The following is a 13732-nucleotide window of genomic DNA, read 5'->3' as shown; positions in this document are numbered from 1 at the left end:
AAAGATTGATAACATTAATAAATGTCCAGCCGGACTTAGCAGGAAAAAAGAAGGGAAAAACACATAAACTACCAATATCAAAAATTGAAGAAGAAACATTAAAAACCCCACAGACTTTAAAAGGATAATGTATGGCAAAACCAATACAATATTGTAAAGTAATGAGCCTCTAACTAAAATAAATAAATTTAAAAAATAAAATAAAAAACAAAAAAAAAGGATAAGGAAATATTATGAACAACTTTATGTCCATAAATTTAAAAACTTAGATGAAATGGACTCATTTTTGTTAAGGTACAATCTGCCAAAACTCATTCGAGAAATAGATAAAATGAATATACCTGCATCTATTAAAGAAATTGAGTTCACAGTTTCAAGCCTTCCACAAAGAAATTCCAAGCCCAGATGGCATCACTGATGAATTTGTCAAACATTTGTGAAAAAAGTAATACCAATTCTACATAAATTATTCCAGAAAACATAAGAAAAGGGAGCAATTTATAACTCACTTTATAAGGTTAGCATCATACCATGATAAGGAAACCAAAGACATAACAAGAAAATTACAGAGCAATCTCTCATCAACACATAAGCAAAAATACTCAACAAATTATTATCAAATTAAATCCAACAATATATAAAAAGTGTTCAGTTCAGTTCAGTTCAGTCACTCAGTCGTGTCTGACTCTTTGCAACCCCATGAATCACAAGCACGCTGGGCCTCCCTGTCCATCACCAACTCCCGGAGTTTACTCAGACTCATGTCCATCGAGTCGGTGATGCCATCCAGCCATCTCATCCTCTGTCGTCCCCTTCTCCTCCTGCCCCCAATCCCTCCCAGCATCAGGGTCTTTTCCAATGAGTCAACTCTTCGCATGAGGTGGCCAAGTACTGGAGTTTTAGCTTCAGCATCAGTCCTTCCAATCAACACCCAGGACTGATCTTCTTTAGGACGGACTGGTTGGATCTCCTTGCAGTCCACGGGACTCTCAAGAATCTTCTCCAACCACAGTTCAAAAGCATCAATTCTTCAGCACTCAGCTTTCTTCACAGTCCAACTCTCACATCCATACATGACCACTGGAAAAACCATAGCCTTGACTAGACGGACCTTTGTTGGTAAAGTAATATCTCTGCTTCTGAAAATGCTGTCTAGGTTGGTCATAACTTTCCTTCCAAGGAGTAAGCGTCTTTTAATTTCATGGCTGCAGTTACCATCTGCAGTGATTTTGGAGCCCAAAAAAATAAAGTCTGATGCTGTTTCCACTGTTTTCCCATCAAGTTCCCATTAAGTGATGGGACCAGATGCCATGATCTTAGTTTTGTGAATATTGAGCTTTAAGCCAACTTTTTCACTTTCCTCTTTCATTTTCATCAAGAGGCTTTTTAGTTCCTCCACTTTTCTGCCATAAGGGTGGTTTTGTCTGCATATCTGAGGTTATTGATATTTCTCCCGGCAATCTTGATTCCAGCTTGTGTTTCTTCCAGCCCAGCGTTTCTCATGATGTACTCTGCATATAAGTTAAATAAGCAGGGTGACAGTATACAGCCTTGACATACTCCTTTTCCTATTTGGAACCAGTCTGTTATTCCATGTCCAGTTCTAACTGTTGCTTCCTGACCTGCATATAGGTTTCTCAAGAGGCAGGTCAGGTGGTCTGGTATTCCCATCTCTTTCAGAATTTTCCACAGTTTATTGTGATCCACACAAAGGCTTTGGCATAGTCAATAAAGCAGAAATAGATGTTTTTCTGGAACTCTCTTGCTTTTTCCATGATCCAGCGGATGTTGGCAATTTGATCTCTGGTTCCTCTGCCTTTTCTAAAACCAGCTTGAACATCTGGAAGTTCACAGTTTACGTATTGCTGAAGCCTGGCTTGGAGAATTTTGAACATTACTTTGCTAGCATGTGAGATGAGTGCAATTGTGCAGTAGTTTGAGCATTCTTTGGCATTACCTTTCTTTATAAAAAGTGTAATACATTGCAAACCAAGGAGTTTACCCCAGGAATGCAAGGTTGATTAAACATTTGTAAATCAATCAATTTAATTCACCAATATTAACACACAAAAGAAGAAAAATCAAATGACTATCTCAATAGACGTAGAAAAAAATCATGTGACAAAATTCAATACCCATACATGACTATAAATGGAAAAACTCTCAGTTCCTCTCCTCCAGTGTAGAAAAAATTCCAGTTCTTCCCCACCGTGTATTGTTCCCGATAAGTCTCCTTTTCTACTCACACCACTTTCACTTTGGTCACCAAATGTATGGCGGTTTTTCCCCCATTACCAAGGAATTCAGCTGAAGCTCCAATACTTTCGCCACCTGATGCAAACAGCCAACTCGTTGGAAAAGACCCTGACACTGGCAAAGACTGAAGGCAGAAGGAGAAGAAGGCGACAGAGGATGAGATGATGGGATGGCATCACCGATGCAATGGACATGAACTTGGGCAAACTCCAGGAGATGGTGAAGGACAGGGAAGCCTGGGGTGCTGCAGTCCATGGGGTTGTGAAGAGTCAGACATAACTTAGTGACTGAACAAAGACAACAGCCAAGGACCTCACAGACACCAGAAGGGTGTCCAAGAATTCAACTCAATTCTGGAGTTGAACAGGAGACAGCATCAGATTCCACAGGTTAAGGGTTCAGTCCTATAAAGCTCCCCCCTCAACTCTGACACCAACTACACCTATGCTTCTGACCAACTAGCCTCAGACAGCGGGATCCAAACATCTGCTCCTCGTATTGGATCAGCTTGCTACAGAGGCTCACAGAACTCAAACATTTTATTTACTAGATCACTGGCTTATTATACAAGTATATAATTCAGGAACAGCCAGATGGAAGAGCTACATAGGATAACGTATGGGTGATGGGGTTCAGAATTCCCTGCCCTGCCCAGGCACATCACTCTCCCAGCACCTCCAAGTGTTCATCAACCAAGAAGCTCTCCAAACCCCAAACTTTGGGGATTTATGGAGGGTTGACCATGTAGACATTGTAGATCATTATCTCTATTTTCAGCCATTCTCCCTTCTCAAGAGAATGGGGGACAGGGCTGAAGAGTCCAAGCTTCAAACAATGACTTGGTCTTTCTGGTAACTAGCCCTTATCCAGGAGCCAACCAGGAGCCCGTGAGTCGCCTCATAAAAACACAGTATGATCACCAGGGAAATTACAAGGGTTTCAGGAGCTCTGTGTTAGGAACAAAGGTAAAAGAACATCAGAACACGAGATGCTTCTAGTACTCTGATCACTCAGGAAATTATAAGGGTTTTAAGAACTCTATGCCAGGAACCAGGGGCAGATCAATATACATTTTCCATTATCACATAATGATCAGCTCTCAAAATGACGAACAGCAGAGAACTTCTTTAACCTAATAAAGGGCATTTATTAAAAAAAAAAAAACCTGCAGCTAACATGATACTTCATGTTTAAAGATGTTTAAAGACTGAATGTTTCCCACCTAAGATTGGAAACAAGGCAAGGATATCCACTCTTCTACTCTTATTCAACATCAGGTCGAAGGTCCTAGCTAGGGCAACAGAACAAGAAGAAAAACAGGGGATGTAAGGGGAAAGGAAGAAGTAAAACAGGTATGACTGTAGCTACTGAAACTGAGTTTAGCAACAATGCAGAAAACTAGGTCAACATACAAAAATCAAATGTTATTTATACGTAATAAAAAAGAACAACTGGAAACTGAAATTAAAAGAAACACTATCAATTATAATAGCATCAAAGAATACAAACGACTTGGGTACAAATCTAACAAAATACGTTCAGGATCTGTATCTGAAAAGAAATCAATGAAAACCTACATAAATGAAGAAATATATCTGTTAAAGGGCTGGAAAACTCAATATTATCTAGATGTCAATACTACCCAAAATGATCTCTTGAATCAACACAATCTCAATCAAAATTCCAGCTTTTTTTTTTTTAAGAAATTGACAAACTGACTTTAAAATTTATATGGAAAAAGCAAATGAACTAGAATAAACAAATGAATTTTCAAAAATAAAAACAGTTGAAGAAATCTCACTATCTAATTTCAAGACTTACTATTAAGATTCAATAGTCAAAAAAGGCATCCCCAGAAGGACAGACACATGGATCAATGGAACAGAATAGAATCAAGAAACAGATATAGAGATGACCAACCAATTTTCAATGGAGCAAAACATCAATGAAAACAGGATAGCCTCTTCAACAAATGCTCACTCCATAATGAAAAGGGGAGCAATTTACCAATAGGATATAATATAAAATTTCATGCACCTAATAACAGAGACTCAAAATACATGAAACAAAAATAGATATGACTGCAGAGAAATAGATAATTACAAAGTTATAACTGAAGATTTCAATATACCCTCTCGATAACTGACAGAAACAGACAGAAAATCAGAGAAGTTTTAGAAATCTTGAACAAAACTATCAACCAACTTGACCTAATTGAAATTTACAGAACACTCCCCCATCAGTAGCACAATACACACTTTCCACATGCACAAGGAATATTTACCAAAGTGAACAATACTCTAGACAACAAGTTTAAGTCCTATTCATACAGCCTTATACATATCAAATAAATTGAACTTCTAGCTATAACTATTAAATGAACTGAGTTTATATTAAATAAATTAAATTCAAACTTAAAGAATTAATTCCAAGTCTTGAGGGCGTCACTGGTGAATCCTACCAAACATGTAATGAAGAAATAATGTCAGTTCTACACAAACTTTCCTGGCATATTGAATAGGAAGGTCCCAGCTCATTCTATGAGGCCAGCATTACTCTGACTCTGAAACCAGACAAAGTTACTACAAGAAAAGAACAAAACAATATCCTTCCTGAACATATACACAAAAATTCTTTAAAATTTTTAATAAATCAAATCCAAAGAGTACATAAAAAGAAAAATATATCATTTCAGATGAGGTTCATCCCAGGAATGTAAGGCTGGTTTAATATTCAAAAATTAAGCAATATAATTCATATTAAGCTTAAAATGAAAAATTATCATCTCAACAGATGCAGATTCCAATCTCAACTCAATTCCAATAAAAACTCTCAGAAAACTAATAGAAAGGAACTTCCTCAATGTGATAAAAGGGATTTACAAGAAACTGACACATACTATCATATTTAATGGTTAAAGATTGAATATTTTCGGAACAAGACACAGTCAACTACTCCTTATCACCTGTATATATCACTATAATGGAGGTTCTAGCCAGTGATATAAGGAAAGGAAAAGAAATGAAAGGCATCCAGATTGCAGAGAAAGGGCTTAAAGTATCTTTATTTGCAGACAACATAATCAAGTATGTAGAAAATCATAAGGAATCTACAAAAACTACTACTACTACAAACAAGTAATTTTAGGAAGATCTAAGGATACAAAATCAAAATACAAAAATGGAGGGGGGGGCGTGTAAAATGAATTGGGAGATTAGGATTGACACATACACACTTTGAGGAGAAGGTAATGGCACCCCGCTCCAGTACTCCTGCCTGGAAAACCCCATGGACGGAGAAGCCTGGTGGGCTACAGTCCATGGGGTCGCAAAGAGTTGGACACGACTGAGCGACTTCACTTTCACTTTTCAGTTTTCATGCATTGGAGAAGGAAATGGCAACCCACTCCGGTGTTCTTGCCTGGAGAATCCCAGGGACGGGGGAGCCTAGTGGGCTGCCATCTATGGGGTCGCACAGTCTGACATGACTGAAGCCACTTAGCAGCAGCAGCAGCATATACACTTTGATACTATGTATAAAATAGACAACTAATGAGAACCTACTATATAACATGGGGAACTCTACTCAATGCTCTGTGGTTATCTAAATGGGAGGAAATTAGAAAAAGAGGGGATACATGTATACATATAGCTGATTCATTTTACTGTACAGCAGAAACTAAATGCAGAAGTAAATAAAAATGGACTCAACCTAAATGCAAAGTGTAAACCTACAAAAATTCTAAAAAAAAAAAAGAATTAAAGAAAATCTTTCATTTAGACAAAGGTTTCTTAGATACTAACACCAAAAAATAAAAAAAAATCCATAAAAAGAAAAACTTGAGAAGCTGTAATTCATTCAATTTAAAACTTCCATCCATTGAAAACTGTTGAGAATGAAAAGAAAAGCCCCAACATGCAAGAAAATATTTGCAAATGACATATCTTATAAGGAAATAGTATGTATAATATGTAAAGAACTTATAAAAACCAATAATAAGAAAAAAACAATTTTTAAAATGTGCAAAAGATCTGAACAGACACCTCACCAAACGAAACTACAGACGGCAAGTAAACACATGACAATATATTCAGCATCATTAGTCACTGAAAGTTAAAGGAAAGGTGCTCAATCGTGTCTGACTTTATGCAACCCTATGGACTATATACTTCATGGAATTCTCAAGGCCAGAATACTGGAGTGGGTAGCCTTTCCCTTCTCCAAGGGATCTTCCCAACCCAGGTATCGAACCCAGGTCTCCCGCATTGCAGGCGGATTCTGAGCACGGAAGAACTGATGCCTTCAAACCATGGTGCTGGACAAGACTCTTTAAAGAGTCCCTTGGACAGCAAGGAGATGAAATCAAGTCAATCTGAGAGGAAATCAACCCTGAATATTCACTGGAAGGACTCATGCTGAAGCTGAAGCTCCAATACTTTGGCCACCTGATTCGAAGAGCGTGACTCACGGGAAAAGACCCTGATGCTGAGAAAGATTGGAGGTAGGAGGAGAAAGGGACAGCAGAGGATGAGATGGCTGGATGACATCACCAACTCAATGGACATGAATTTGAGCAAACTCCAGGAGATGGTGAAAGACAGGGAAGCCTGGCGTGCTGCAGTTCATGGAGCTGCAAAGTGTTGGACGCAATTGAACAACAACCAGGAACTTTTGAGAGTGACTAATATTTTTAGGATCTTGACTGTGATGACAGTTTAAGAGGGACATACATACATCAGAACTTTTTAAATTGTAGTTTACTGCAGGTCAATTATACCTTGATTAAGCTCTTAAAAATAATTTTTTAGAAAAAAATTTCAACTCTAATTATTCATTTTCAAAGTGCTACAAAGAAAAACAGTGCTCTAAGAGTATATAATAAGGAGTCACGTAGTCTGAAGAGTTAGAAAAGCTTCCTTCAGACACTAGGATATGCTAAAATTTGAAGGATGCTTAGTAATCAGTCAAGCAAAGACCACACAGGAAAGAGGGCTCAGAGAGATGTAACAGTATGTGTGAAACGCCCTGAGTCCAAAAGCAATGTGGCACTTCGAAGGCACTTTAAAAGGCAGGAAAGCTAAAAGGATATGTCAGTCATCTGCTAAAGGAACCAAATTATGCAGACACATGGTCTTGAAAACCATGCTACTCCAAGTAACTTATCAGTTGGGGATCTCAGAAACACTCAATTTAAATTATTATAAAATTCCATTGTGTGATTTTCATAGTTGAATAACATGAAAAGAACCCATGCATATAAATTACATATTAGAATCAGTTTGAAATAAAGACTTGGGGACAGGGAGCATTCAATTTAAACATCACAGTTACTGATAGCTTCCCTATTATTATTAAAAAGGATTCCAAATGATGTATGTGTATATACACACATATATTGGGGAGTTTTAGCAGTAACTTAGGAAAAATATTTACACATTTAACCCTACTGCTTTCTACTTACAACAGCAACCTCACTCCTGGTAGTATATCTTCATTTTGCTGTTAAAATAGAAATAGATTACTTCTATTATAAATGTGTGAAATTCATTATCCATATTTGACTGATCAAAGAGGTTTAAAAAAATCTGCATACATTAAACATACAGCAAGATTTAATAGATGATTACAGGAATATTCAACAAATACACTTTAATAATAAATTTAGATTTATAAAATATTTAGAATATAATGAGGTATTTTCCAATCTCAGAACATTAATCTCAACTATTTTCTTTACCTAAGAGAAATTAGAAGTCTTAGGTTCCTAAGTCATATAAGCAAAAAAATGTCCAAGTATGAACTCAAATTATAAATGTATATAAACATAAATCTCAACTACTCTACAAAAGTAATTCTAAAAACCTAGCTTATAACAGAGTATTATTCATTCAAATAGAGTTTGTAGCAAAATGCTTTCTAGCCCAATGTTATACAATGCTGCCCAAGTAAATGTAATTCAAATTTGCATATATTTCATATATCATATCCTTGATTATTGTATTTCAAATTGGCACTGTCCTTTCTGATTCTCAGTCCTAAGTCTTTCAGTCTAGCTTTGGCTAAAGATCGGTGTTCATTCTGTTTTACCTAGCTGAGGAATGGCCTACAATCTGAGAGTTTTATTCTTTTCAAATGGAAACAGAAGGCTGAAATCAATCCTAAGAGAACTGAAGCACCACTTTTGATAACATATTTGCTGCTGCATTTCTCCCCCCAACCATCAATCTTCCCTTCTAAAGAAGCATTTGAAGAATACTCATTCCCTAGTGAAATCCCTACACTAGAAAAAAAGAGCTAAGTTACCATGGAACCAGCCAATTAATTTTGACACCTGCTTACCAAGATTGATCATTTTTGATGTCTGTGTGTAAGGTTGCTATCCTTCAGTTTAGTAAAAGATTTTCAAGATAATTAATGAAGTGAGAATTTCCAGTTAAAAGTCTTTCCCACTGTGTTATTACTTCAAATATTGGATAAAACAAGCCAACATTCTGAAAGAAACCTTTCTTAGCTTAGCAGGTACTTTACCCGAAGAAATCTTTTCTTCTAAATTGATTTGTCCCTTTAACATTAAATACTTCTTTACCCTAAGAGTATATATAACAGAACACAAAGAGTTGTACCAGTTATATTTACTCTAATTAATAGCTGGTACTCCACAGAGAATGAAAAAGTACTTACTAATAAGAGTACAATGAATCATAGGAAATAGCTTCCAAGGAAATGAATATTCAATGATTAGTCCAGGGTTTATTGTTATTTAACTACATCTGTATTTTAAAAAAACTATTCCTCTTTTACTCACTAATGTATTGTTTATGAACAGCAACCATCTCTCTATACTATTCAAGCCGGTTTTAACTTGATCTGTGACCTTTCCTACTAACTGGGACAACATCTGCTAGTGAGGTTACAGGCTGCTGATCTAGCTGATTAACAATTCCACTGCTATACAATGTAGACAGAGGCTTCTCAGGACTGCAGCAATTTTTGTCCTCTTTAGACAAACAGAGCAATTCCAACCAAAGGCCAATGTTCCTAAATTACATATGAATCAGGCAATCTTTCTCTTTATGTAAAAACAGATATAAAAAATGTATGTGGCTTTTTTTTATTACTGACTACCATTTTTTCTATGTTCAAAATCCTCTATTGCCAGGTAAAGAGGCTGGGCTGGCTGTTTCGATCAAAGCAAAAGTTTAAGAACACTTAAGTAAAAAAGACTACTAACAAGCCCAGTTCAAAACAGTATCTTTGTGGGTCTTGAAACATTTTTTAAAACTTTTAATTAGTAACTCTACTAAATTTTTAAAAGTATTTTTAAAAAACAAGAGTATTACACTGATTTGTGAAATTACGAAGCTAGGAAACATTTCAACTTATTTTTACAAAAGAATTTCATAAAACTTCATTCTGAGATTTCACTTCCAAAATCTTGCTGTTAATTAAACAGTAAGATCTACTTAAATTTAAAAATCCCCTTTTAAAAAATACATTTTTACAATAAGGTTTCAAGGACTTGTCTTAACCAGCAAGTTTTTAAAAAAGGGAAAATACGCTGTTTAAAACTCCCAGGAAATTTTCCTTTGATACCTAAGTAAAGGGAACCATGGGCTTCCCCGGTGGCTCAGTGGTAAAGAATACATCTGCCAATGCAGGAGGCACAGGTTTGATCCCGGGCTGGGGAGGATCCCCTGGAGAAGGAAATGGCAACCCACTCTAGTATTCCTGCCTGGGAAATCTCCTGGGAAAAGGAGCCTGGTGGAATATACAGGTCATGGGTTTGCAAAGAGTCTGGTCACGACTTGGTAACTAAACAACAACAAAGGTGAACCATATTCTCATCTCTGCCTTAGAACCCAAGAAGGCACTCCACTTAGACTTGGCTATCACTGTGACAATAAGTAACCCACAGAATGCAATTTCTGAGCCACTAACCCAGCCAGCAAACTTGATCTGAACTATCTGGATGACACAGAAGTTGACTTACTTAAAGGACTGTTCTGCACAAGTTGTCAGATGGATACCCTATTAGTCTCAAGTATTTTATCTGCTGCTGCTGCCCCACACTCATCCATTTCTTTTCATATCAGGCAGCGACGCAATACACATGAACCAATAGGGGACAAGTATTTTTACTGCTGTAAAGCAAGCTCCATTAGGGCCTTAAGCTTCCGAAAAACCGAAGTGATGCTTCCACACAATAGCTGAGAGTTAAATAACCAGTTAGGAATATCTATTATCGCCACCACATTATAAAGTCCAGGTATTTCATCCCTTTATCTAACTCAAAGTCACTCTGTATTTCTCAATCCAAGATTCTTTTCGCACAATTCAGCACAATAATACTGGCTAAAAGTAAACGTTCTGGAGTTAGGCTAGCTGATTTGGATCACAATTCTGCCATCAGTACTGTGTAATCTTGGGCAAATTACTTAAATTCATTACCACGATTTCTCTCTGTAAAACCAGTATAGGAATCCCGTTACTAGGAACTCTTTAAGGAACAAATGTGATAACCCACGTAAGGCACTCAGAACAGTGTTTGGCACATAGTAAGGTCATCATAAATTCGACTTATGATCACTGTTACTAAATACACTAACAAGTTAGCAGGGGTTACCTCTAGAGAAGGGAGTAGGCTGGGGAAGAGGGAGATACCGGCAGACCAGAACTTTTAACCTTTACACTTCTGCAATGTTTGAACGCTTCACAATGCGCAAGGATTTCATGACTTACGTGCATCATTTTTTATTGAAAAACAGTGTCCGCTAACAAAATGGTGTTTGGCACCGTAACTGAGTGCCAAATTTTTGACGATCAGGGAAAAAGACAGGCAGCGGACAGGTAGACCACCCGGAGTGGCTTCGCGTCCACGGCGGTCGTGCCGGGCGCTGGGCGCAGGGTCGGGATCTCCGAGGCGCGGGGCCCGGAGGAAGGCAGCGCTGGGGGCCGCTCCCAGCCCGGGGACCCCGGACCAAGAAGGGACGGGGGGTGGGGGGGGGGGGGAGGAGGGTCCGGCGAAGGCACTTACTTGAACCTGCCCTGGCAGTGCTGGCACTGGTCGCCCACCCATCCCGGGTCGCAGAGGCAGGTGGAGTTGACACAGCGGCCCGAGAAGCAGGAGCCGGTCCTTTCGCAGGGTTTGGACTGGGACACCTGAGCGTAGAGCGCCAGGTAGATAAGGCCATAGCACAGCAGCCAGCTGTTCCCGTCCAGCAGCCAGGAGGAGGCGCCCCCGCCGCCGCCGCCGCCTGCCGGCCGAGCCCTCCACGGCCCCGGGGCCGCCGGCTGCGGGGGGCCAGTGCGGGCCCGGCCCCCCGGCTCCATCTTCCCCAGCGCCCCGGGCCGGCGGGGCTGCGCTGGCGGGCGCCGACAGGGATGCTCCAGAGGGGAAACCCGGCCGGAGAGGAAACCACCGCGCCGCCGCCGCCGCTCCTCCTCCTCACCGGCGCCTGCCCCAGTCCCGCTCCCCGGTCCGGACGGGCAGATCCCAGCCGCGCTCGCCTCCGCTCGGCTCCCTGCAGTCGCGCTCGGGCATCGCCTCTCCGTCCGCTGACCTTGTCCGCTGCAGGCCGAGCCCACCGCCGCGGCGCCCGGGACCGGGCCGGAGGCGGGGACCTGCGGGAGGGGGAGGGGACCCCGCGCGCGGCCCCGCCTCGCCCGCCGCTCGGGCCAACAGCCTGGGCGCCCCGCCGCGCGCGCCCGGGAGGGCGGGGGGCCACGGGAGCCCCCCGAGGTGGGCGCGCCCACCACGGGAGGGGGTACTCGGGAAGCGGGGCTTCAGCCTCGTCCCGCCCGGCCGGCCTTCGGCGGCCCCCCAGCAGCCATCTGCTCTCCGGTGCCGCTTTAGCCAGACGCCAGGGCTGCCTCTAGGGCCCGCAGGGTGCGGGGCCACCTCCCGCTCGCGCGCGGGCCTCCGCTCCTCCCCGCCGGGCCCTGCGCGTGGTCTCGCCCCGCCCCTACAGAGACCCGGGACTCCCCCCGGCGCGCGCGCGCGCGCGCACCTACCCCGCCCGGCCCGCCGCGGGAGGGGAGACCGGCCCCCCCAGGTGTGGCCCCCAGCGCCCGCGGTGCCCTTCCCCTCGGGGCCCCGGAGAACCCGGCCCCGCGCCTCCGGATCTCCCCCCCGCGACACCCCACCGCAAACGAAAGATCAGAGCGGGACCGGCTTCGCAGCTTCAGCAGAAAAGAAACCCTTCCAGGCCACTGTCTACAGCGGTAAAAGTGCAGCGTTTTTCCCCCAGCGCTCCCCCCACCCCTTCCTCCGTCCCATCCTCCAGCCTATTTCTTCTTTTTTTCTTAAAAGAGAAAAACTCCAACAACACACAAAGAGCTGAGCATGTGCAGCAGGCAAAAGTCTTAAAGGCACCGCAGTCCGACCACGTTGAGGGGTCCGCAAGAACTGGGAGGGGCGGGGGCGAGGGTCGCGGAGCCGGATCCGCCGGCGAAGGACCTCTCGGGGCGGTGGGCTGGGGGCCGGTGTCATTTCTTCCACGGAAATAATGACTCCCCCGCCCCCAACAAAGAGCGGCGAGGTTCTGAAACCCCCCCGGCGCGCCGCACCCCTCCGACGCTGCCTCAGAACCCCAGGTATCTCCTTTTCTGCTTGTCAGTGTTTCCTTCTCCATCTGGGACAATATTCTGCCATGAAAAATATTGCAACATCGGGGCTTTTTTTTTTTTTTCCAGAAGGGCAGAAATGATGCCCAGAAAAGAGCCTTTTTTTTTTTTTTTTTTTAACTTCCTCGGTGGCAGGCTTTCCTCCTTTAAATGACTTTCCAAGATTTGATGGCATATGCTGAAATTTTTGCTTTGTACCTTCGTACCTTCTCTGAACAGGCTATTTGAACCCTTGAGAAAGATGAAATGCAGCCATGGACACTCGAGTTACAGCAATGTTATTGGATCCCCACCAAAGAGTAGGCAGTATGGAAAAGAATTTGAAATCTACCAAAGGCACTTCTGACAGCAAAAGCAGAAAAAGTTTTTATTGTAACCACACAGTCATAATATTATTGTTAAGATTGAACTCGTGTTTATTTGGGGCATAATGTACCCACGTCATCTGTTTTAATCTGTTACCCCCACTTTGTAGATGAAATCCTCCATTAACCCCATTTTGCAGATGAGAATAGAAAGACTCAAAAAGGTCCAAAGATTTGTCAATGACATATTAGAAGTAAGCAATGAACGGCACTTTAAACACAAGTGTTCTGACTTGTGTGCTTTTTCAACTATTTACCAGGCTGTTTCTATTAGCAGATGCTTTGTTCTAGTTTGGTGAATAAAATGTAAGTGTTGGCTTGGTTTGCAAATACCTCAGCAATGACTTAAGGAGGGGAAAAAAGGTCAAGAAAGAGGTGACTCCTTCGGAAGTAAAAAAAAAAAAGAGAAAGGAAAACCATGATTTTCGTTTATATAACAAACAAATCACAATTCCCCCAAAGTAGCAGAACCAGAAATGTCCTCCTCA

At 41.7% G+C, this 13732-nt stretch overlaps 1 protein-coding gene across 4 annotated transcripts in view; it reads right to left on the bottom strand.

Annotated features, from left to right (window-relative positions):
- Positions 1-11709, bottom strand: part of ATRNL1 (attractin like 1) — an 808308-nt gene extending 796599 nt beyond the window's left edge. For 2 of the 4 annotated variants that reach the window (XR_011564298.1, XM_070780901.1), the window contains exon 1: positions 11291-11709. Coding sequence is in view for 2 of the 4 variants with exons in the window: in XM_070780901.1 (XP_070637002.1) it covers positions 11291-11586 (296 nt within the window). In the remaining 2 variants the exon portion in view is untranslated. The remainder of the gene's footprint in view (positions 1-11290) is intronic. The other 2 variants (XR_011564299.1, XM_070780902.1) reach the window with 1 other exon arrangement.
- Between the last annotated feature and the right edge of the window lie 2023 nt (positions 11710-13732).

The sequence above is a fragment of the Bos indicus genome, chromosome 26 (genome assembly GCF_029378745.1).
Source record: "Bos indicus isolate NIAB-ARS_2022 breed Sahiwal x Tharparkar chromosome 26, NIAB-ARS_B.indTharparkar_mat_pri_1.0, whole genome shotgun sequence".
NCBI lineage: Eukaryota > Metazoa > Chordata > Mammalia > Artiodactyla > Bovidae > Bos > Bos indicus.
This window is presented reverse-complemented; position numbering and strand designations above follow the sequence as displayed.